The 24,483-nt window shown below is 38.5% G+C and overlaps 1 protein-coding gene across 8 annotated transcripts in view; it reads left to right on the forward strand.

Annotated features, from left to right (window-relative positions):
• slc2a9l2 (solute carrier family 2 member 9, like 2) overlaps window positions 1-24,483 on the forward strand; it is a 124,575-nt gene that overhangs the window by 44,391 nt on the left and 55,701 nt on the right. For all 8 annotated transcript variants that reach the window (XM_008409515.3, XM_081607351.1, XM_008409518.3 and 5 more), the window contains exons 7-9: window positions 408-540; window positions 20,248-20,435; window positions 23,336-23,446. In XM_008409515.3, the coding sequence (XP_008407737.1) occupies window positions 408-540; window positions 20,248-20,435; window positions 23,336-23,446 (432 nt within the window). The remainder of the gene's footprint in view (window positions 1-407; window positions 541-20,247; window positions 20,436-23,335; window positions 23,447-24,483) is intronic.

Consider the following 24,483-nt stretch of genomic DNA (forward strand, 5'->3'; position numbering starts at 1 on the left):
CTTTTATTTTCTTGACATTCTTGACTTTTCCATGGATACGCAGGCTTTTATCGCTGGCCTTCCACATCTAAAAATCTCTCTGGTCTTAATTGTAAAAGCAGAAACCATTCAACCCACTCTCACTTTTCACATCTACGACGTAAATGCACACACTTTTAAATGCATATTTTATGCAGCCATTTTTATTATTTATTTATTTTTACATATTTTAAAGGACATATGCAGTAGAAACACCGTAGCTGACTCTGTCTTTTAATCAAAGCCCACCATGCATGCACTCATTCAATGGAGTGCTATATGACAGCTGCAACATACAGCTGTTCTGCAACATGTCCGTGTTTAGTGTGTTGTCGCTCTCCCATGTCCGAGGCTTTGATGTGGCTGTTCTGTTCATGTTCTGACTGCAGGAGTCCAAGTGGAACTACCTGTTCTCCTTCGTGGCGTTACCAGCAGTGCTGCAGCTGTGTGTCCTACCCTTCCTCCCAGAGAGTCCCCGCTACCTGCTGATGGAGAAGAAGGATGAAGCAGGAGCAGAGAGAGGTAGAGAGCACTCTGTCAAGTACATTTGCATGATGCACACAAGCATTACATTGAGGGGAGTAGCAGGTATCGCAATCTCATTATGTTTTAATGTACTAAAATGATCTTTTCTCAACCTTATTTCTAAAACCGACGGAAGACAAAAGAGTGAAATATTCACTTTCACATATATCTTTGACTACACTGAATAATGCATTTTTTCTTCATACAGCTCTGTGTGACTCCTGAAGTCTAGCGGGGAGTTTTGTATTTTTGGTTCTCTATATTTTAGGGAACTATTCAGACTCAAATGACCTTTTACTGTAAAACTTTTGTTCTATTAATTTCAGCCAAGTTGTGATTTTTTTTTAATTTTTTTTACTATTATTTAAAACCAAGTCATATTGTCTTTTTTTCTATACTTAATCTCGACCCATGCCAGAACGAGCTACTTCCCACCCACCACCACAGCTGGCTCATGCATTTGAAAGATTTCTAATTTTATTCTTTGCAAAAAGAGACTCACACTCTACGCAAACATTTGAACCACAGCAAAGATTTAGTTTAGGAAACATATGAAAGCATAAAAAGCATTCAGTGCCAGTCAGAAATTTACATTTAGTCGGTGAATTTTAAATGATAAATTAGGTGAAAACGATTTTTATTGATTTTCTCTGATGCAGTCAGGGTCAAAATTATGAACATAGTTCCACTTGCACCTCCTCTAATAGTTCAACAGATTTGAGTTGCACCATGACTACATGCAAGCATCTGGGTTAAAATGTGGCTGTAAATTTCACCACACAGTGATCAGTGATCCGCGAAGTAGTTACCTTTATTTTTTTACAACTATTACACAGCATAATTAAATACTCTACATTGAAACCAAAGAACAAAACCTGTTTTCAGGTCAGCGAATGTGCGTGTTCATCAGTCATGGCATTAATGTCATCCGGAGTCGTGTCATTAAAGCGTCTCCTCCAACCTTTTTAGCAGGCATTCAAAGTTTTAGTTTCCATCTCCTGAGTGGCCAATCTGTATTACGTATATTTTACGTAAGTGCAGAACACAATGCACTGTGAAAAAAATTGCACAAAAAAAAGCCGGGAAGCAGCGAGACTGCGAAAGGTGAACCGCGTTACAGCGAGGGATCACTGTAGTAGAGTTCATTTGTACTGGTTGATTACTTTGCACTGCTTTTAAAAATACCACACACATTCATAACTGGGTTGAGGTCATGGCTATAGAGAGGCTTAAGTAAGCTATAACCTTTCTGACTTGACGTTACTTCAAGTTACACCATGTTTATCTGTGTAAATCTGACTTACTATACAGTGATCCCTCTCTATAACTTCAAGTTACTCCGCGGTTCACCTTTTGCGGTCTCGCTGCTTCGCAGATTTTTTTGTGCAGTTTTTTTTCACAGTGCATTGTGTTCTGCGTCCTGACTGGCTAAACAGACTCCACGATTCTTCTCTACTTGTGTGCCAATAACATTAGGGTATTTAAATATGCGTAATACAGCTTGGCCATTCAGGAGATGAAACCTGAAACTTTGAATGCCTGCTGGAAAAAACTGTGGCCAGAAGCAGCACAAAACCCGACCGGAGGCTCGCTTGACGAGATCCATCGCTCTGCCGTAGATACAGCTATGAATCTCGCGGGACATGTTGGAGGAGACGCTTTAATAACATGACTCCGGATCACATTAAGGCCCGATTGATGAACACGCACATCCATTGACCTGAAAACACGTTTTGTTCTTTGGTTTCAATGTAGAGTATTTAATTATGCTGTAGGTCATACGGCTACCAGAATAAGAAACAATCCAGGAATTAAGTCTATCTTCACCAGAAGTTGCTATAACAGTGTCACTGTCCACACTGAAAAGAATTGAATCAGCTGAACTCAAAAGGTGAAGACCAAAAAAGAAGCACCTACTCCAACTTCTTTTCAAATCAACAGTTTAACAACTGAAACTTTAACTCAGTTTTCCCAAATTCATGTCAGACATGTCAGGTGGTAAACAGATGTCCTTAACATCTGCAGAATCCAAACATGTCCCTGTGGTTAGTGACTTGGCATTTACATCAAGGCAAATATAAATCTACTAAAAAGCAAAAGTAGCAGATATAAAACACAGAAGCTGCATTTTACGTTGTCTACATGAAACCATAATTTACACAACAATAAAATGCTGCACAAAAGAGATTTTATAACTGGCTATTTAAACCAGTTAACTCATAAAATTAAGTGGCAAGCAAGCAAGCAACTTTGCATTTTGTACAATCAATATCTCCACGTCACGAGTACATTTTCTTTTCTGGTATTACTAACAAAGGTCTTTACTGAAAATGGATTTCTGGTTTCTGGAGATATATATATATATATATATATATATATATATATATATATATATCAGTGACATGCGGTGAGGTTTATAGCTGGTGAGGCACCGACTTAATTATAATCGGATTTACAAATCTAGACCCCTGCATGTTATTGTTTACATAAGGAAATTTTGCGCATGCGTACAATGCTGCAGGGCAAAAAGACTATTCTTTAACATGTGATGCTTAGCTGCGCCGCCGCTGCAGAATAATTCCGTTATCTCAATCAACCTTGGACATGTAGATATTATTAATTTCGTGCTGTGCTTAACAGCAAAGGGAGAAACCGTTAAAGTACAACTCAAAACCACGTCTTTCTCGCTTTCTGTATCAGTGCAGCTTCTGTATGGCTAGATTGCTGTTACTGTCTCTTACACTGCAGTTGTGGAGTCACAATGTCTGGGTTCATGAGCGCCCCCACCGATGAGGCACGAGAACTGCCTGCCTCACCTCGAATATGTTCTCTGCCATTTATGATTGCTCTTTAGCACACGAAACACGTTACATACACAGTTGGTGACAATAAAAACACAGTACATTAAATACACTGCTCAAAAAAATAAAGGGAACACTTAAACAACACAATATAACTCCAAGTAAATCAAACTTCTGTGAAATCAAACTGTCCACTTAGGAAGCAACACTGATTGACAATGGGGACCCTCGTCGGGTCAATCAGTGTTGCTTCCTAAGTGGACAGTTTGATTTCACAGAAGTTTGATTTACTTGGAGTTATATTGTGTTGTTTAAGTGTTCCCTTTATTTTTTTGAGCAGTATACATAAGCTAAATTATGGAAAATCTGTTCATACATTAAATGTTTTTTACCGTTTTATTGGCGATGTACAGACAGGAGGAGCATGCTCTCATAGAGTGGCAACCGGTGCAGTTAGCGAGAGGTTGCGCAATCCCAGGTGAGGCTCAGCTCGCTGCTGCCTCACCGGCTTCGCTTGTAACCATTTGAATGGGAAAAATTGAAAATTCAGCGATAACATCAGATTTGGTGAAATTAAATGAAAAAGGGGTACTTTATAGTGCAAACCACAGGGTGAAAATATCTTTATAAATGATTTTATTATTATATATTATTTTTCCATGATGACAGGTGAGGCTCTGCCTCCCCTGACCGCACCTCACTGATATATATATATATATATATATATATATATTAGAGTTGTGCCGATCGATCGGCAACCGATCATAATCGGCCGATTATGATCGGCAACCGATCATAATCGGCCGATTTCCGTGAAAAAGTGTATGATCGGTGATCGCCGATCACGGTCTCTTGTTGCTGATCACACAAACCGATCACCTGCATCTCATTTCTCAGCCTGCCTGTGCAGCTGGTCTCCTCTTTCCTTCACATTGCGCAAACGCGCAGCAACAAATCCTAAGCGATGTGGAACTATAACGCACTGAGTGAATGGGAAAGTTTGCGTGTTGCGGCGGAAAATTAAAGCACGTCAAAATGCATCAACACAACAAATCTAATATGGCATAAAAACAATGCCATACTTGACGGAGTTTGACCACATCAAGGCTCACTGCAGTAAAAAAGACAATCAGATAGCAGGTAAAGCAGCGCACAGCTACAAACACTCACCTGGATTAGCACGACTGTCAGAAAGCTAAACAAATAACCCGCAAAATTATTTAAGTCTTCGAGCTGCGATGTAAGACGCTGGTTCTGCTCTCGCTGTTGAACCGCTGCTACGCGCTACAGGTAGTAATATTTCACAGACGGAGCGCCGCTTCTGCTCCACCTGGCCGTGACTCTCACACTGAACCTCTGCTTAAAGCTACAGCATCTAACTTAAAAAAATACATTTTACATACGTATTAAAACTTTCGCTGTCCTAACATGAGACAGATAATCTCTGAAAAAAGAATCTATCTCCTCTGCCTCTTCCCTGTTCTGCATAATTACTCCGCTCAGTCAGAAACAGCCACTCAGAACTAGCAGTAATCAGCTAGCCGCCATGCTATCAGGAAGTTTTCATTCAGTAACTCAGGATTGTTTATTGTAATGGAACCTGTATTTGCCTTTGAATGTTAAGTTTTATACTTGAATCTTTTGGCAATGTTGAGAGGTTTTATTTTGACTCTTTACGTTATTTAGCCTCTTCAGAGCCTTCATAAGTTTTCAGTCTGTTAAAGATAGTATTACAGATAGCAGTACAATTTCCACAATGCCTGTTTTGTTTTTTTCTTGGAAAAAGCTATTTAAAATATTTTGTCTAAATTAAGGTGAATTCATGGTTCCTTTTTCCACATAATGTAACCGTAGTGCTTATGATTAAAATAATAATAATTATGTGATTGGTATCGATGATCGTCCCTCATGGGTGATCAGAATCGGCAGGAAAAAACCTGATCGGCACATCTCTAATATATATATATATGTTCACGCTGCTTTCTAATGCAACTTCCTCTTACTTCTAAGCACTTGAGATCTGTTTTAGGTTTTATATACTTTTACTTTTGTTCTAAAAGTCAAAAAGTCCTTCTTTCTGTCTGTCCGTATTTCCAGCTTTCTAAATGTGTACTTATCAAAGTGCTGAAGTGAAGCGGTCACTTGATTTCTTCTCGCAGCTCATATGCTCCAGGAGCATACGTATAGGGGAGACGGGACTTTGATCAGTTTTGTCTCCTGGGTTATTTGCCTTCTTTGATGTCCGTGTCCATACATTATAAATGGAAACTCTCGCATGGATCGCCTTCGCTCTTCGCAACTTTGAACGTTACGGTTGTGTCATTTCAACATAATACGGTTTTCTCAGGGAGAGAAAACTTATCTTGAAGGTTCAGAATTAACATAAGGAAATATGGTAAGTTTAATTATTTCACTAGTTTTGCAGTTTATCTACTGCAATTAATGCCATCTTTATTTTCTTGCTACACTCATTCATTATGTGCTCTTTTAGTCCTTTATTTTAAAAACTTAGCTATTTGGAATTGAGGAAGAATTGAATCAAAAATAAAGATTTTAAATGTGGATTTAGAAAGTGTATCTCAGCTCTCAACCGGGTAATGAAGAAATGGACAATACAAAGAGAGGAATAAGCACTTTTTTACAAAGTGTAAAAAAATAAAAAAAAAGTAAAGTTTCATTTATTTTAAAATTCACCATTAACATACTTTAATCTGTTTTTTTAATTATTATTATTTTCTTGGGGTATGAATGTCTATTTGTCATGTTTGCAGGCCAGTAAATTAACTCAGAGTTTTTAAACATAAATAACTACGGGAGAGTAATGGGAAAAACCAGCAAGAAACAATGAAAACCAAAAGCTTAAATTTAGGCCTAAGGACAAACAGTACAGCTTTGGAAACGGTACAACTAATATCGATGCAGGGTTAGAGGTGCATTCGATATTATTGATTTAATAAGAAAATATTTATTACATTTGTCGACTCTGGGAAAAACGCAAAATATCTGACTTAGACTTAGAAAAAATGACATCTCTGTGTTACAAAAACGAGTCCTAGAATTTACTAGAAATAAATCTAAACCTTCAATACCAAAAGTAAAGCATGTTGGTTCTAATTAGTACGTCGTGTGGGCTGCTTTGGGCTGGAGTCAAATTCTGTTGCTGCAGATCTGCTTTGGAACAGACAATCAAGACTTTTATTTAAAAAATAGAAATAAGGAAGGAATTGTTGATTAATAATGCAATTTTATTGACAAAGCTCCTCCATTTTCTCTGAAAACGTAATCCTTTGAACGTTCTATAACCTTCCTCCTTTGGAATTAAAGAGATTGGTTGCAACTCAGTGGAGCACGTTTATTTATTCCGCCCTCTCTCATTGTGCTATTTGCGTTTCATTGCTTCCTTCACCAAATAAATTATTCCAGCCTGGAGTTATTTCAGCGTATTTGAATTGAAGGAATGTGCTCTTTGTCCTTTAGAAAAAAAAAAAAAAAGAATTTGGAATGAGAACTAAATAATTCCAGAAACACCGTATATGAAGATGGCTCTCACTGATGTGCTTCAGTTTTCTTTCTTAACACTCACGCTTCAACGTTTTCTTAATCTACACGCTTGCTTCTGTGTTGCAAATTATTTTTTCTCATAAAAAATGAATCACTGGAAATGACTCTACTTTAAGGACATCTAGTTTGACACCCTTCATCCTTACCGGCCAACATTTTGCTGGCAATAGCCTGGACTCCCATGCTGTAGTTGGCATGTGTTTCTGCACTGTGGATGAGGGACTTGTTGTCAATGCTCACAGATCTTGTTGATGGAGTCTGTGGTGTCCCATTATCATCACAGAGTGTGAGACGGGAACAGCATGTTCTCTTGCTGTCCAAGTTGTTTTGCTGTCAGGCCACATAGCTGCAGTGGTCCTGACCACTGAGTAAATGCTCTCAGAGTTTAAACATGAGTACAAATCTACATTAAAGACAGTCAAGGAAATTGGCTTCACTGCTTTTCCCAATTAATTTCAATCTCACTTTTTCTGGTATTTTGATTTTACCAATGCAAAAGTGTTTACACTTTTTACTCATTTTTGATTCAGTTTGAATGTTTAGCAGCGCTGTAGGTAAAATGCTGCTAAACTTCAGACCATCAAACCATTACCTTCTGCCCTAATTGATTCCTCCCAGTAAAATAAAACAATCCGATATTTTTGTACATTGTGAAGCTCTGCTTTTTATACTTATTGTGTTAGATTTGTGAATATTTAATATATTACTCTGTATTCTTAATCTATTGCTAATTTCTCAAAGTACAAACTCATTATACCTGTAAAAAAAATTAGTTACCAGAAACTTTGAATACCTTTGTTATTCTAACCAGCTGCTGGTGTTGATTGAAAACAATCGGCACCTTAATGCATAAATCAGTTTATTCCGACTGCCTAAATCATTTAACTTTTTTCCATCTTCTCATTATGTATTTAAATTACAATACAGGGTAATTAGAAGGTCATTAAGTCTGTAGGATTATTTTAAACCTCTTTGCTGAGTGACATCAGTTCACCTTATGAATTCAGCGTGGAGCCTGGCTGTCCTCCTCTGAAGGGAAAAAAAGCGGCATGCTCAACAAACATCAATATCACTTCATTGACATGGACAGTCCCAGTGTGACTCTGGAGATAAGTAGCTTACCATGTTTTCTATCAGCAGGGAAGAGCAATTACATCAGTATTTGTGTGATTATCATCACATTGAAGACAGATTTTCCATAAGCCTGTTTTTTTCACAACTTATTAAAGAACATTCTTAGGTTAAAACTCTCCCTTTAAAGAGAGATTAGAGTTGATTTTCTCTGTAGGTTTTCTTTACAGGACCATCTACATCTACTGCATCAAAGCGTCTGTTACAATCATTTTATACTCTTACGGTGTTGATATGTACAGCAATAATGCAATACAAACAATGAAAATCAAAGCTGGTTGCATCACACCTGTGTTTTTCTGGCATGAAATCCCCACAAAATATAGTTTTTTAGTCAGAAATATACAGTGTTCCTTTCTTAACTCATTGCAGTAGTTTATTTCTTTACATATATATACTGGTGCATTCAGTCAGACTCTAAACACACACACACACACGCATGCACACACACACACACACACACACACACACACACACACACACACACACACACACACACACACACACACACACACACACACACACACACACACACACACACACACGCCGTCCTTGTACTTTCCAATTACTGGACCACACATCCCAGGAGAACTTGAGCCTGGTTTCATGTTGGCAGCTCTGTATCTTGTGTGGTCAGGGTCCATACCGTCTGCCATCAAACCATCGCATCCCAATGAACCTGCTTTTTTGGTCCCCTCTGTTCTCAAAGATTTTCTATTCTGGGTTGTGTCCTTAATCTTCATCCACCTGAGTCTTTCCCCACAGCCTCAGGGATTCACCTTTAGGGGTGAAATGATCAAAAACGCAGGGAGAGGTGCCTTTATACGCTCTTCTCTCTAGTACTGATGTGAAAATGGCTGCCAGAAACCTGGTCAACTCTGCCTCAATAAGAAATAAGTCTGTATTTCTGTTTTTCCACCAAGGTTTAGAAAGAGCACAGCTGGAAACAGCAATTTTTTTTATGTTAATATATGGTAAATCCGACTGTTTTAATGTGTAAAAATACTATACAACAACCCAGATCAAAAACATTTTTTCCCCGGAAACTTTGTTTGGCATGTTAAGCAGACATCCTGCAGGAAAAGCAACATGCACCATTGTTAGGTATTTTCTTAAACCTACATGAAAAAAGAGAACCACAGATAACGTATATGCAAGACACAGTGAACTGCTCCCCAACGCCACCAGTGTTCTGAAAACTTTGGGAAGCTTGTCTTTATTATCAAACTCAAAGAGGGAGGATAGGCAAGATAGACAGCAGAGGAAAACAGCAGGTCGTAAAACATTTTTACCTAAACACAACAAAGGTCGTAACAATTTAACATCGACCTACGATCTGAGCCGGTTCAAATCTCGGTCAAACGTTCACAGAAGAAACAGCTGTGACCCCAGGTTAGTTTACACACACTAAAGAAAGAATACTTTAAACTGACTAACATTAGACGGATATAACTAAAGTAACAACAAATGAATACCAAAATCCTATCACCATTTTGCAGGACATTGCTGGGTCACAGCTGAAATTCCTGTGAAAATATTAAACGGTTGCAAAATAATAATGCAGTCGATAACCAAACGGAGTCTCTCCAACTTGCTGAGAGGGAAAAGTACAAGTATCAAGTATACTTTAAATCACTCAGAGTTCAATAAACAATGGCATCAAATCCTTCTAAGATGAGTTTTTAACCAAACTTCTGCAGAAGGAGAAGACACAGTGAACTGCTCCTCCAAGCCGCTCACCATGTGTTCTGAAAATCTTTGGGAACAGCTTGTCTTTTATTATCAAACTTCAAAGAGGGAGGATAGGCAAGATAGACAGCAGAGGAAAAACAGCAGAGGTCGTAAAACATTTTACCTAAACACAACAAAGGTCGTAAAACAATTTAACATCTGACCTACGATCTGAGCCCGGTTCAAATCTCGGTCAAACTGTTTCACATGAAGATGAACAGCTGTGACCCCCAGGTTAGTTCATACACACACTAAAGAAGAGAATACTTTAAACTGACTAACATTAGACTGAATATGAACTAAAGTAACAACAAAATGATAATACCAAAAAATCCCTATCAACCATTTTGCAGGAGCATCTGCTGGGTCACAATTTCTGGAAATTTCCTGTGAAAATATTTAAACGGGTTGGCAAATAATAAATAATGCCAGTCGATAACCAAACGGAGTCTCTCCAGACTTGCTGAGAGGGGAAAAGTATCAAGTATCAAGTATACTTTAAATCAACTTCAGAGTTCAATAAACAATATGGCATCAAATCCCTTCTTAAGCCAGTGTTTCTCTATTATTTTCTGTCATGCCCCCCTGGGGTTCATAATGTTTTTTGCGATCCCCTGCTCAGTGCCCTTCCCTCCCCATAATTTAAATACTATTGCGAATCTTCATATTTAATAATTTATCATACAAACCACTGGCTCCAACATTGTATGACCTTATTATCAAAACCGCTGTTTTATTATTGTAAGCCTCAAAATAATTTCCAAAATCAGTTTGAGTGAATCACTAACATTTTATCAAGACTACTCAGTTTGAAAAAGTGCAAATGTTTCACTAGAATTTGCATTTTTAGTAAAACTTTTTAGAACTGTAAACATTGATTACTTGTCAGCTTCTTCAGTTTAGTTTTCCACAAGGTATATAGTTCTTAACATTTATTGTGGAAAAATAGGAAAATTTTGCAGCAACATTGCTAATAGTTCAGCTTGTTAGATGAGAAGAGATGAAAAGTGTGTAACATTTTTGCATTAACAATAAAAAGACAGGTTTTGTCTATTTCCTGGCTTTTTTCTGCGAGCTACAGTTACTTGCTTATGATGGAGTATAAGTGCCAGGCTCTGAGTTTTTTATTTTTGATGTGTTTTAAATACGAGTAAAGTTGGATGAGAATAAATACTTAATTTTATGATAGCTTTTCACCATAGTGCACTAAATTGCAGAATATTGATAAAGGTTTAACAAATGACTAAGTACTAAATGTTTTAGCACCTCAGAAGCAAATTTTCAGCCCCAGGTCTTCGAAACGATTGCTCACACAACTTTTTATTTAACAGAAAGAACCAGACTTGTTGAGCGGGTCACGTTGCATATCACTCTATCGAAGCTTTTTAATTTAATGACTTTCTTCCGGCAATATTGCGTCTTTACTCTGCCAATATTGAAATGACTATGCTGATACGACTGGGTTCTAGTAGTATTATGACTGTATTCTATACTTCTGTATTATTGTATTTGAAAATAAGAATCTCTTATCATGGCCACTGACCTCTGCTGCCGTTTTTCTTTTCACTGTCAAACTTCTCCATCTCTCCTCTAGATAGATATATTTCAAAACATCCGCGTTTGTATCCTTTGCTTCGTTTTTTTTTTTTTTTTTTCTTCTGCTCTGTTTACAACAGTGGTCCCCAACCTTTTTATTACTGTGGACCGGTCAAGACTTGGAAAATTTTGCTGCGGCCCGTGGGCAGGGGGGGAGGTGGACCGTCAGATAAGGCTTCTGCATGTTGGTGTTCCCTCTAAATCCTGAATATACCCAATTTTTGTTGTCTTGGCCCTTTTATCGCAGCCTGTGGGGTTTTCCCTGACTGGGAACAAGAATACAACCTGCCGAATGTGACAGGGAGCCAATCAGAAAGTGCGGTGACGTAAGAACGAGGGGAATCCCAAACAGCTGACATATCGCGCAACTGTGAGTCCGGTGGATATCGGAGATGATATGTGGAAATGTTTGTTATTATATGTAAAGTTCATTATTATGTTTATTAAGTTAAAAATGTTAACTATTAAAAAACATATTCACCTCCAAATCATAGTGCAGCAATTAGAGCGGCTGCTCCCGTCGTCTTTCATCCACCGCCTTTTCTTTTTGTTACGTCTTTTATCTCTTAAAATGACTCCGCATCCTGATATTGCTTCTACATAGTCATCCGTATTTGGTTATTCTAAATTCCCATATGCTATGTTGGGAGTTTTGTGGATTTTCTTCTGGAATCGCGATGTTTGTGACTGGAATCGGTTCGTGTTGCTCCTGCCTTGGAGTCACGAACCGATCCAACCTGTTGTACTTTTATCAGCTCTGTGGTCACAGAGGTTTGGAGAATCGGCCGACTATTCTTAAATCTTGCCGTCTAAACCGGACTTAAGACTTACAAGCTCTTCTTATATCCTATCGACCACTGCCCAAACGCTCTGACTCTGGTCACTATGGTAACTTTTACATGTCCCTTCAAAATAAGATACAGATACGCCACAAAAACGAACATTTTACTTTCGTGAAAATTTTAACTCACGATAATGACTAACAGGAGCCCTGAGCTTGTTTCTCTGCAACGACGGCTCCATCTGGGAGTGATGAGAGACAATGACACCTGAAGTGTTGCTTATATGCACAGCCTGCTTGGTTTCTACGTGGCGAAGCAGCTTGAAGCTTCATTGCCTCATTAGCAGCCGGTCGCCACATGTTATGCAGAGCAGGCTTGTAATGTGGGACTCACCTACCGGTCCGGGATAAATCCATTCTCCTGTCTCTTCTCTGGGCCTTTCCCCTTTGCAAAGAAACTTTCCATAGACATCTGATCTGTTTCTTAATCATTTTGCTGCTTGTGGGATCAGTGTTGGCACGCAAGTAACTGAGAGAATCCGGTTAAAGGTTTTTCAAAATAAAAGATCCTCCAGAAACAATACATAAAACGGAAATATTTAATGATTTCTTGCGCGGCCTGGTACCAATTGGTCCACGGACCAGTACCGGTCCACGGACCGGGGTTTGGGGACCACTGGTTTACAACAGTGCTGTGGCTACTTCTACTGGCTGGAACAGGCAGGCTGTTGATTAGTTTGAACACTGCTGCCAACTAATGACCGGAGGCTTGGTTATCAGTTAACATGAATAAAGACAATTATAAAGTCCTGCTTCTCGCCTGCTTCTTGTCATGCTTTCAGCACCAAGGTTTGTATGCATTGGGAATATTTTTGTGTTACAACATAAGGCGCATGGTCCATGCTCTCTGCTGGAGAACGTCCCTTCAACACGACACATCTTGTTTCTGTTGACATCAGGCTTCACCTCAACAGCAGGCTTTATCTCAGGCTCTTCATTCTTGTCTAGGTCTTTGAAGTCTATTGCTTCGATGTCTTCCAAAACTAGATGACCTTCGTTCACATATGGATAGTATTTGTTTATGTCCTGGTTGTTAAAGTCTATTGCGTCTTGGCTTTCAATGTTTTTTAGTCCATATTAAGAGGCAGGTCCGGACTCAGAGGTTGGTCCCGACTCAGCACCTCTGAGTCGGGACCAACCTCTGAGTCGGGAACGACCAACTGAGTCTGGACCGGCCTCTTGAGTCGGGACCTGCCTCTGAGTCCGGACTGACCTCTTCTGAGTGGCCCAAACTCAGAGGCCAAACTAAGACTGGACAAAACTCAACGTTTGTTCCACTTTTAGAGGGTTCTTGAGTCTGAGCATCGTCTGAATTATCTCCACAACAGAAAGCATGTTGAATGTACTTCCATGACTTTCTGAGATGGTCTTGTGAAAGATTAGTTTTCCTAGGACGTGTCAGGGTTCTTTTGAAACACTGTATAACCTTGTAAATAACTATTGGGTTGTCACTTTTTATCTTAAACAGCAATTCTCTAACTAAATCATCATTGCCTGAGAGAAGTTGAAATATATCTCCACAGAGTTTTCTTTCCATCTTGTCAAAAAAGACAAAATCTATGTCCTTTACATCTTCCCAGAGTTTAGGAGCAATCTTTTTCTGGACAGGTACGGTGTGCTTCATTTTGTAAGCGGCATATCTAGGTCTGTGACTGGACTTATAAATCAAACACCAAAGATTTTTTCCCACCATATTTCTACTTTCCTCTTTGGTTCCACGTTTGAAAGCCATCTCTTTCGCATCCCTCAAAAATTGTTCATGGTCCATGCCTGCCTGAGTATAATCCTCACTCAGGAAGTTTTCATCTGAGTACAAGTCCTCACTGGGAAAAAAAAGTCTTTCTGATCTTTCGTTTTGTAGATGTAAACATTTTCTTTGGAGGAACAGGATTCTCCAGGTGATGTTTGAATTTTTCCACAATAACTTTATGTCCTTCTGGGTAATCAAGAAGTCCAATTAAATGCAGTCCAGAAGCAAAGTGGGAAGCATCTCTGGCGAGGCTTTTTAAAATCTGTTCACTCAGCTCTTCTGACTCCTCTGAGAGAACATCCACATTTAATTCTCCTGTTTCTCTCAAAAGTAAGATCAAAACCTCATGGTGTTCTTCCAAAAATGTTTCTCTGACGAGATGCAGAGTTGGTCCGTCCGCAGATTTTTCAATCACTTTCCAAAGAAGTTCGCTGAGAAAGTTTGTTTTCCTGTAATCCGGGGTTGTTTGACCGGGATGGAGTTTGTTGGAGAACCTTTTTTTCATGTTTTTCATGGCAACTGTTGCTAGAGGTAATAATGGCATGCAGTGAGCATGCGCTATGAAAAAAAATCTGTGGGCACTAAATACATTATTCCCACAAGTCTGAACTGGAAGTGAATATTAGAATTATGGCAACAAACCAGCAAACCAGCTTCGCCAGAACAGGGGGGGCCAGGGAACCATTGGCCCCTAGACTTTACTGCCCTACCCATTTTTATTTATTATTTGGGTTCTATCTCCTAACAGGCATAGTAGGGCAAGTGTCAATGGGACAGCTACATCCAACCAGTTACTCAGGAAATCCACCAGTTTAACCCAGAAGGGTTTGACCAATTTGCAGTCCCATATTCAGTGCATCGGCTTATTTTGGTGGGGGCAAAATAAACAGTAGCAAAAAAACTAACAAAAAAAGAGTCAAAGCAATAATAATATTACTCAAGTAAAAGAAAAAGGCACAGTGCTGTGAAACTACTCTAATAAGTACTTTTTTTTTTTCAAAAAAGTTACTCAAGGGAATGTAACCAGATCTACCCAATTTTGAACATAGGCATCATCATCAGTAGCCTACAGGCTACTTGTTAACAAGCTTGAGGTGCTGTATTGTTATCAGCTAGTAATCTTTTAACTAACATTAACTGCATCCAACAGCATTTGAACTCAGCCGGTTAGTTTGGTTGAAAAACTGTGCAAAGTTTTTTGCGTTTTGCTGGTTTGTTGTCATAATTCAACAAACCAGCAAACCTACATTTTATTTTCAGCCCCTTAATTGTATTTACAACTTACATTGCTGACAGCCTATCTCATAATCTAAAAAGCTTGAAAACGTATTATTAGAAAAACAAATAACAGTGAAACTTACAAATGTCCAGAAAGAGAAATAGGAAACACTCCATGAAAGATGCAAACAGGCTGCAGACAATCAATTACTTAAGCAGTCGCGGTTTAAATGAGCTGTTCCCTCTACTCTAAAGGAAGGAGTAATTTCCAGTTTCATTCAGAAATCTGTGGGCACAGATTAAAAAAAAAGTTATTGGCTATAAAATATGCAGATGGATTTAGACTTGGAGTTCACAATTTAGATCCAACAATAGATTTATAGCTTTTTACTTGTGCTTATTCCTCCTGCTGGTGCTATGTGATAATGGTTGGATAAAATATTCCAACCACATTCTCCAAAATGAGGGCAGCCACTGATGATGTGAATTACTTCAATGTGTGATTTGACCAATCTGGAAAAAAAAAAAAAAATAAATAAATAAAGGAAATTTTTACAGGAGGATTGCAACGTAACCCAGCATTTAAATTCCACTAATCGCTGCAGGAAGCACACAGAGTCATTTACACCACAGTAAAACCTAATTTAGTGTTGAGGAAGCGTTTCAGCACAGAACATGACTGAAGTGAAATGCAGCCTCGGGATATTCACACTTTAAAGAAATCCTGCTGCGTTTTTATGCAATTACACAATGATCTGTCATTTCCTGCTCCATATAAATAAATAAATGAATGAATAAATAAATAAGGGTTTTTAAGAACAAAGTATATGTAATGGAACATGGACTCAACAGCTATGCCTTTTTCCCCCCATTTTGACATTATTAGTCATATAGTTGTGGAGGAATATATGACCTATTTTTCTTTTTTCTTTTTTTTTTGAGTTCATTAATATCCGCAGACATTTTTTCATGAACAGATCCTCTCAACATTACACAGTCTGAGCTTGGGCTGAGTGATGAGGGATGCCACACTCATCTATCTGAACACACCAGCCCTCATGTCCATGCATCTATGTGCAGACGAGTTGGCAACGTGGCGTTTAGTGTCCTACCCAGAGACACTTTCACATGAGGGAAACTGACATTAAACTTACAATCTTCTGGTTAGAAGATTGGTTATTCTTCCCACTTATCCACAGCTGATCACAATCAGCTGAACTTGAAAGTGGCAAAAATAATCTCTGGTGTCTTTCCGACTTAGCATTGTGCTAATTTACTTCCTTTGGAAGCAGCGAATTTGAACTCTGTTTAGAGACACACTCTTATCCAGGAAAGCAGCTTGTTTTTCCCCCCTCAATTTATTATGAGAACCGTGGATTTGGCCAAAGAATCAAGATATCTTCCTGACTCAACGATTATGCACAAAAATAGTTTAAGGGATAGTAATCATTACTTCACACATTTGTGCCGTATTTCTGTGTGTGACCTAAAGAGAAGAGGACATTCATAAAATGGAACAACTGCTGACACTAAACGTCAGCTCTGTAGGCGACACTCATCCACACGAATCACATCTGCAGGTGAATCACTGTGTCAGTCAGGAAATGTCCAAACCACACTTGCTGTAGAAAATGTCCATGTCGTGTTGTCCTGGTTCATGACATGATCCAGTGCTACTGAATAAACAACGTGAGCTCAGTCAAAGGTAATAAATCAATTTTTCATTCCCAAGGTTTCCTTGAGCAGCTGGTACTCTGACCCTGGACACATTTTATCACGCTATTGATTAGGAGGAAGGATTGTCTCCCAATTGATCAGTGGTTTTATCCCTCGCTAAAACGTCCTTGCGCAGGATGCTGAATCCTGGTTTACCTCCTGCAGGTCATCAGACTGTGATTCTGTGTAAGATAAAGAGAAGCAGTGCATAGTCTACTGGACCATATTGATGAATGTCAAAGCCATAATCCTTTGATTTACTCAAGTGGTATTTTATGTTAAAGGGAGAACTCACAGGAAAAGTTAAAGCGAGTAAATAAGCATCTTTTGCACTGGTGCAACATCATTAAAACAGTTGATCAATTGTGAAAACACCTGTGTCCACTTTGATTGGAAAAGCAAAAAGAATTGATAAAGGAGATAAAGTTCCCAATAGCAAAGGACCAAATTCTAAAAAAAAAAATAAAAAATACAATCTTGAAACAAAATCAACACCTGAACACGTAATGTCAGTATTTCAGTGAGACTAACTTGAGTAGATGGATGTGGAGCAAAATATACTGGAGATGGTCTCATGCAGGATGACACATATGGGTCAAACCCCGACAGGGTGCAGTTTGGGACTTTTACTAAAAGATGAGCTTGTTGAACCCACTGCAGTTAAAGATGGACTAATATCTTCTCTCTAATCGTAGTTGCCACTTCTGGGACATGCTTAGCTCCAGCTACATTAAAAGAAGACGTTCACATTCAAAGTTCAACAAAAGCAAAAGAATAACTTCACTTTCGTCTTCTTTCCTTTGGTTTCTACTGGAAACTTTGGACTATTTCAATCACACATTTTATAGCTCAGAATCCATTTTGTTTTATACATATAGTGGTGTGAAAAAGCAACTTTTCCCCTTGCAAATGTCTTTAAGTTTTGTTTCAAATCATAATCATATACACATCAGACAAAAAACTAAGTAGATTGTAAAAACTCAATGCCAACACTGCTAACCAAAAAGAATTAATAACACATTTAATAAAAAACATCTTGAGATCATACTTGGGGGCCCAGGGGGGTATTTTGAGGACTGATGAAACAGGAGGAATCATTTGAAGGGTCTCTGCCTGGTTACATTTGACTTAAAACTAACGCCACCATTAAAATGGATTAAATGGATTGAACCATTAAACTCTCTCTACTGGAAACACCAGACGGGGAAGCAAACGTTGGCTTTGCAGCATGACAATGATCTTAAGTATAACAACAAGTCTTCCTCTTAATGTCTAAAAAAAGAAAGCAATAACAATTTTGGAGTGGCCTAGTCACAGTCTGGATATTAAACCAATTGAGAAGATGACTTTAGGCAGGCCGTTCGTGCTTGGCAGCTCTCCAGTGTGACTGGATTAAAACAATCCTGCAAAGTTTTCTGGCTTTTGGTAAGAATGTGCTCATCCTCTGATCCTAAGTCAAACTCCCATGATGACTTCATGCAGCAAATGTGTTCATTTGGATAGTAAATAGCTCAATAAACTAACTGTTCTACCAATTTATTATTTCTTATTCCAGTATGTATTCATGTGTGTGGTTTCATTGTTGTTTTGTCTCTCATATCCAGGACAATAAAATACATTTTTAATCCTAATGAGTTTATCTTCATACTTAAAGGTTAAAAAAAGAAAAAGAAATGGTGTGGATTTTGATTTATTTTTATACTGTATGTGCTGTAGTTAGGCCTGTCGTGATAAACCATAAATCAATTAATGGACGATAAATTAAACCTATCGACCTCATTTTAATTATCGTCTTTATCGTCTCTTCCGGGCTTTTTTATTTCTCTTGATGACACTGAATGAAAAAAGGCTCAGCTCCGGTGCTCTCTACTGACCCTCCCTTTCTCATTTCCTTAGTCTAATGTCCAGCGCACATTACACGAGTTGTCGCCCTACTGTCGGTCCATTTTCAAACCCTGAGAGACACATTAGCCGACAGAAATCCTAGGTATAACGGTTCGATCGGGTTCGTCGTGCCGTGTGGTGTCCAGCCACATGGGCACAAAATAATGGCTACAAGTCCAGTTAACTAATTTTAAAATCAGTCATTAATCAATGCTTTACTAGAATCTACCTGTGGTGCATGTGGCTAGAGTCAGCGTAAAGTCCTGACTGAATGAAAATCATTATAACCTATTTATGTCACGTTAATGAAGAACAGTTGAAAATGTACCGGGTTTATCAACTGCAGTAGCAATTTGGCTCCAACTCCTCCCATTGTCATTTCTATATTCTTTGCACGAAATGTTGAATAAACATTAATGATAGCACAAATCATCTCCGATGTCGCTGGACCTCGGGTTCCCGTTTTCTGATTGGCTACCTGTCACATTCAACGGGCAGCGTTAAGCTCCCAGATGGGAAAAACCCCTAATTTAGATCGGAGCGGCCACGACGATTTACCGTAACACACCACACACTGCAGGATGATCGGTTAGACCGGCCAACGATCTAAGACTGTCATAAGGGGAAAATGGGGCCAAAAAATGGTGTAGTGTGAACTATTGCATTAGGTAGTCGGATGTGCCCGTTTTCTCTATTTAAATCTAGTGATTACTGACGGGAAATATACATACAGACTTCATAATCTGCACTCTTTTGGTTGAATGCAGTATTTATTTCCACTTTGGCTTTATGTTGTTTAGTTTTTATTCAAGTATGTTTTTTGTTAATGGAGACTGAGAATCCATTTTATTTTTGTTTTTGGTTGTTTTGTTTATTTAGTTTATCAGTTCCAGTGTTACGTGTTCTTTTGAAAGTAAAGTGCATCTATCAGGAAATCGCATGTATTATTAGTCATTTCCATTAAATCATTGTCAAAAGGTCTTGAAACAATATTATCGTTTATCACAATAATTTTTTAGACAATCGTCCAGCAAAATTTGTTATTGTGACAGGCCTAGCTGTAGTAGAAGATTCAAAACATTGAAGTTTGTGTTCCTGTAACATGTTGGGTTGCTCATTCACCCATCAGTAGACTTAAATTTTGCCATAGAATAACCTTACGGACTAAGTCTAAAAGCTGCGTCACGTGGACGCCACAAACTTGCACAGTTCTCAGTGAAAAATTGAAAAAGAATTATTTCCTCAATCACTGCATTGAATGTTTGATTGCTGAAGCTGCAGAAGACACATTTACATTTGATGCATTCCAATTAGACATTCAAGTTCTAACAAGCAGCTCCGTTTGGGAGAATATACGATGTTCTCACTTGCTGTGCGACTCATTCCTGTTTGTCTTTAATCCCAGCATGACGGCTGAAATTGATGGTTCTCGTTCAGTCAGTATTTATGACACTGCGTATGTGCTTGTGTGTCAGCTTTTCAGAAGTTTTTGGGGAAGACGGATGTGTCCCAGGAGCTGGAGGAGGTCCACGCGGAGGCACGGGCTCAGGACAACCTGAACACTGTCTCTGTGTTACAGCTGCTGAGGAGCCCAGCTGTTCGCTGGCAGCTCATCACCATCATCATCACCATGGCTTGCTATCAGCTCTGTGGACTCAACGCTGTAAGATGTGGCCCCTGTGTTTCATTAGGTTTTCCTTTTAATGCTATTTTGTATCCATTATTTAGGTGCTTTCGTGCACCATATTCTCAATATTTCATAGAGAATTAAAACTGCATGCTATTTAAAAAGATTAACACATTTGTGCAATCTACCAAAAAAAAAAAGTGTTTCTTCTATCCGGACATCCCTCCAGAAGATACTTTGTCACACCGTGTTAGGAAGCTTAAAACTCAGTCTTCTGACAGGATGACAAGAGAAATGATTCACTATATTGCCAAAAGTGTTCACTCATCTGCCTTCACTTTCATGAGTTTGAGGGACATAATCCTAATCCATAGGGTTTAGTAGGATATCAGCCAGTCCTTTGCAGCTATAATAGCTTCAGCTCCTCTGAAAAGATTTTCCATGAGTTTTAACAGTGCATATATGTGTGTTTTTAACTTTTTTTTTCCAAGAGGCATATTTATGAGGTCAGGCACTGATGTTGGACGAGAAGGCCTGACTCAGTTTTTGTTCTAATTTACCCCAAAGTTATTGTATTGAGTTTAGGGCGAGTTTAGGCCAATCAGGTTTTTCCAAACTAAGATTCTTCATACAGGTCTTTGCTTTACCAACTGGTGAGCATCACTTACTGCTCCCACAAAGCAGGAATTTATCCAAAATGTCTCAGTGTGCGGAAGTTTTAAGTTTCTTTCACCAGGCTGAGCCGGACTGCTGTAAAACAACTTCGTCTTGTATGGCACCAAACCCTACGTATCAACATGTTTCCTCTGCTCTAGAGTCCAGTGGTGACATGCGTTTGGTGATGTGAACCTTGGATGCAGCTGCTTGGCCATGATAACCGATTAAATGCAGGCGTCTATACAACGTTCTTGAGCTAATCCGAGAAAGTTCACACAAGGTTTGAAGGTCTGCAGCTATTGACTCTGCAGAATGTTGGCAACCCCTGCACACCATTAGCCTCAATATCTCAGTTTACTGAGGAGTGTTTGGTAACAAGGAAATATGATGACTAGACTCGTTGCACAGGAAGCATCCTATCATGGTGCCCTGGAATCTGCTGAGGCTGATTTATCTTTCACAAACATTTAAAGAGACTTTCTGCATGCCAGGTTGCAAAATTTTATATATATTTAGCCATGGAAGTGACTGTAACGGTAGAATTCAATAATTTAGAAGGGTGACCTAATATTTTGACTAATATAATGTATTTTTACTTCATGAAAACTTTATTGTGTTTCCTTCTTAAGGAATAATTTGCTCTGTTGTTGCACTTTTAGCAGTATTCAAAGGATTTTTGGACGATAATAGGAGTTAAGCTGTTGGCTTTGTGACCGTCTCACTAACATATCTGAGTTACAATCGGCCTGGTAAAAGCAAACGCATTCGCGCCAATATTTCTACAGGCATTCCAAACAATTTAATAATTCACCAGAGATGCTGAAGTGGACAAAAAGAATGACATGACAGTCAATTTTATACTCAGCTGCTCAGATGTGCTGCCCGATTTATGTCCTAGAAGTGACAAAAACATCAGAAACCTCTCGTCGGGGTGGATCAGGTGTAGCTGCACGCCGTTTTTCCATACCTTCCCTTGGGAAATTTACATTCACAGTTGTGACTGCAGATGAGAGATTTCTTCCCAAATATGTCCTTTCTCTGCTCCATATCAAGATAAAAATCCAAGGATAAAATAGGTTTAAGGTAATGGATTTTCTGTGAATGTCCATCAGGACATTCACCACATATTTTATTGCGTGCCACTGTGTGTAATAGACACACAATGGAGTCGTATTAGCCATAGCTAAATGTGAAAAAGCTCCACCTTCCTTAGAAGCCGCATGTGGCTAAAATTTGAGATCAAAAACCTTGTTAAACCTGCCAGTAAAATAATAATGTGCCTTCCAATCAAAGGACACAAGATCCAGTTCAACCTGGAACGGTGCAGTTTAGTTCCTTTCTCTGTCTCCAAATTGCTCTCGTTGAGAATGAAACTGTTGAAGTGACTGGAAGGACGAATATCTGTGGGAGTGGAAACTGATGGTACTTAACGGAATATTTCAGGATCAGATCTCTATATTTGATATGCTGGTGGAAATGTCAGTAATTTCCATTTAAGCAAGAGATGATGAAACTGATTTAAAAAGTCAAGAATAAGAAGATGACCTAATATACACACATTTCCTTTCAGCAGAGATAGGAATGTAATTTAGATTCCTGATGGGGATTTTATTGGAAACACGATATCGTCGTATTCATAAATGTCGGGTAATTCCAGTAAATCTTACAGACTGGAATAATTTAACTGTGTCACAGCTACTTGATGTACTCTACAATATCAGTATTCGATCCTGTTTGTGCTTCTTATTTCAAAAACATTACTGAAATCATTTGTAATGCTGGTTTGGAAAAATGATGAAAGCATAGAGAAAAAAATCGATTATTTTTTAAAAATAGGATATTTTGTTGTTGACGCAGGAGGGCATCAACAACTCACCAAAAAGGTCACAAAAACAAAGGTTTTGAGGATGATCACTTTTGATCATCCACTTGATCTACTAACTGCGGTTTTTGAGCTTTTAACTATTCAGACATCTTATCTTAATTTCGAACCCCATTGATCTCGGTGTTAATGATGTTTTGATGTCAAGAGCTCCATCTGAGTAATCTGCCTTTGCAAGATCTAATCTCATTGCCAGTCCCGGCTTTATGCCATTTTCTTTTCACTTAGTTCAAGGGTGATAAAAATCATAACAGAGAATAATTCTCTAAGCTCTAAGAGTAAAGACATGACAGAGATTGTTGTAGCAAATCCTATTAGAATTTCTTTAAAAAAACATTAAACACTTTATTGATGAATAAATAAAACTCTCAGTAAAACTTGATTTGTTTTCTTGCAGATCTGGTACTACACTAATGGAATCCTACGGGAAGCCGGGTTTGCAGAGCACTTGCTCCCCTACTTCACACTGAGCACGGGGGCTACGGAGACTCTGGCCGCCATCTTCTCAGTGAGTACGCCTGATGCCTTTACTTGTTTAAACTCAACACAGTTCCTTTTCTGGTGCTTAAATTGAAATATCAAGGTGAAAAGAAGTTGACTCGGGTTGAAAGGAGGTGATTCTTGTGTATTTCTATACATCTCCAATGAATACTCCAGTGTGCTAGTGTTAGATATGCAGCAGTTAGACCCAAGCTATGATCATTTCATTTTCAAAACTGTACTTACACTCTGAAGAAATTCGGTTTGGTATTCTCTGTGCTCTGGTTAGACAGTGACGCATATTAAGGTTAATAAATGAGGCGTCAAATATGTCAGAGTGAAGAAGTAATTCATGCTAATTGATGTCAGTGTTCCTAATGTCACAATCAAAATATATAATCACATAATTACAGAAACCCAAGGTTGTTATTATGCCCACCTCTGCACAGTTTGGCTGACAGATCCAGAAATTAAATGAAAAAAAAATAGCCTTTCAATTTAAGCACATCTATGCACAACTACATGTTGTTGTCAAAACACAGGTGGCATTTTTAAATGTTTGAAAAGGTTAATGTGCTAATCCCTTTTGAAAATCCCATTCTTAACAATTAGCATTAATGCTGCACTCAAATGTACAATTAATCTTAGGCAAATACTGACGTGTACAAACTCAACACATCAATATGAGTTTAGGTATTTACAGGTATATATTCTCTATAGGAATGGAATAGCATGTTTTTATTCCAAGTGTGTAAACTCACCGAATCGTTTAATGTGCACATGTTGGGGAGGGTTCTGCTTGTTCTAATTAAACAAAGATAGCGCAATAAGTCCGCAGAAGAATTTTTTTTAAATATGTGGCAAGATGACTTCACCAAACGACTAGGTGGAGATTTCTGCAAATAAAAAGGCTTTTACTGCACAGAAAATTAAAGAAATCTGGAAAACTCACAGGCTTTGCAGATAACTTGCTTGCATTAATCAAGTTTCGTTTGAGATTTTTCAGTGTCGTTTCTTTTTCTCTTTCCTCAGACATTTGACAACAAACAAGCTATCCAACTTCAG

The sequence above is a fragment of the Poecilia reticulata genome, chromosome 5 (genome assembly GCF_904066995.2).
Source record: "Poecilia reticulata chromosome 5, P_reticulata-male-v2, whole genome shotgun sequence".
Lineage (NCBI taxonomy): Eukaryota > Metazoa > Chordata > Actinopteri > Cyprinodontiformes > Poeciliidae > Poecilia > Poecilia reticulata.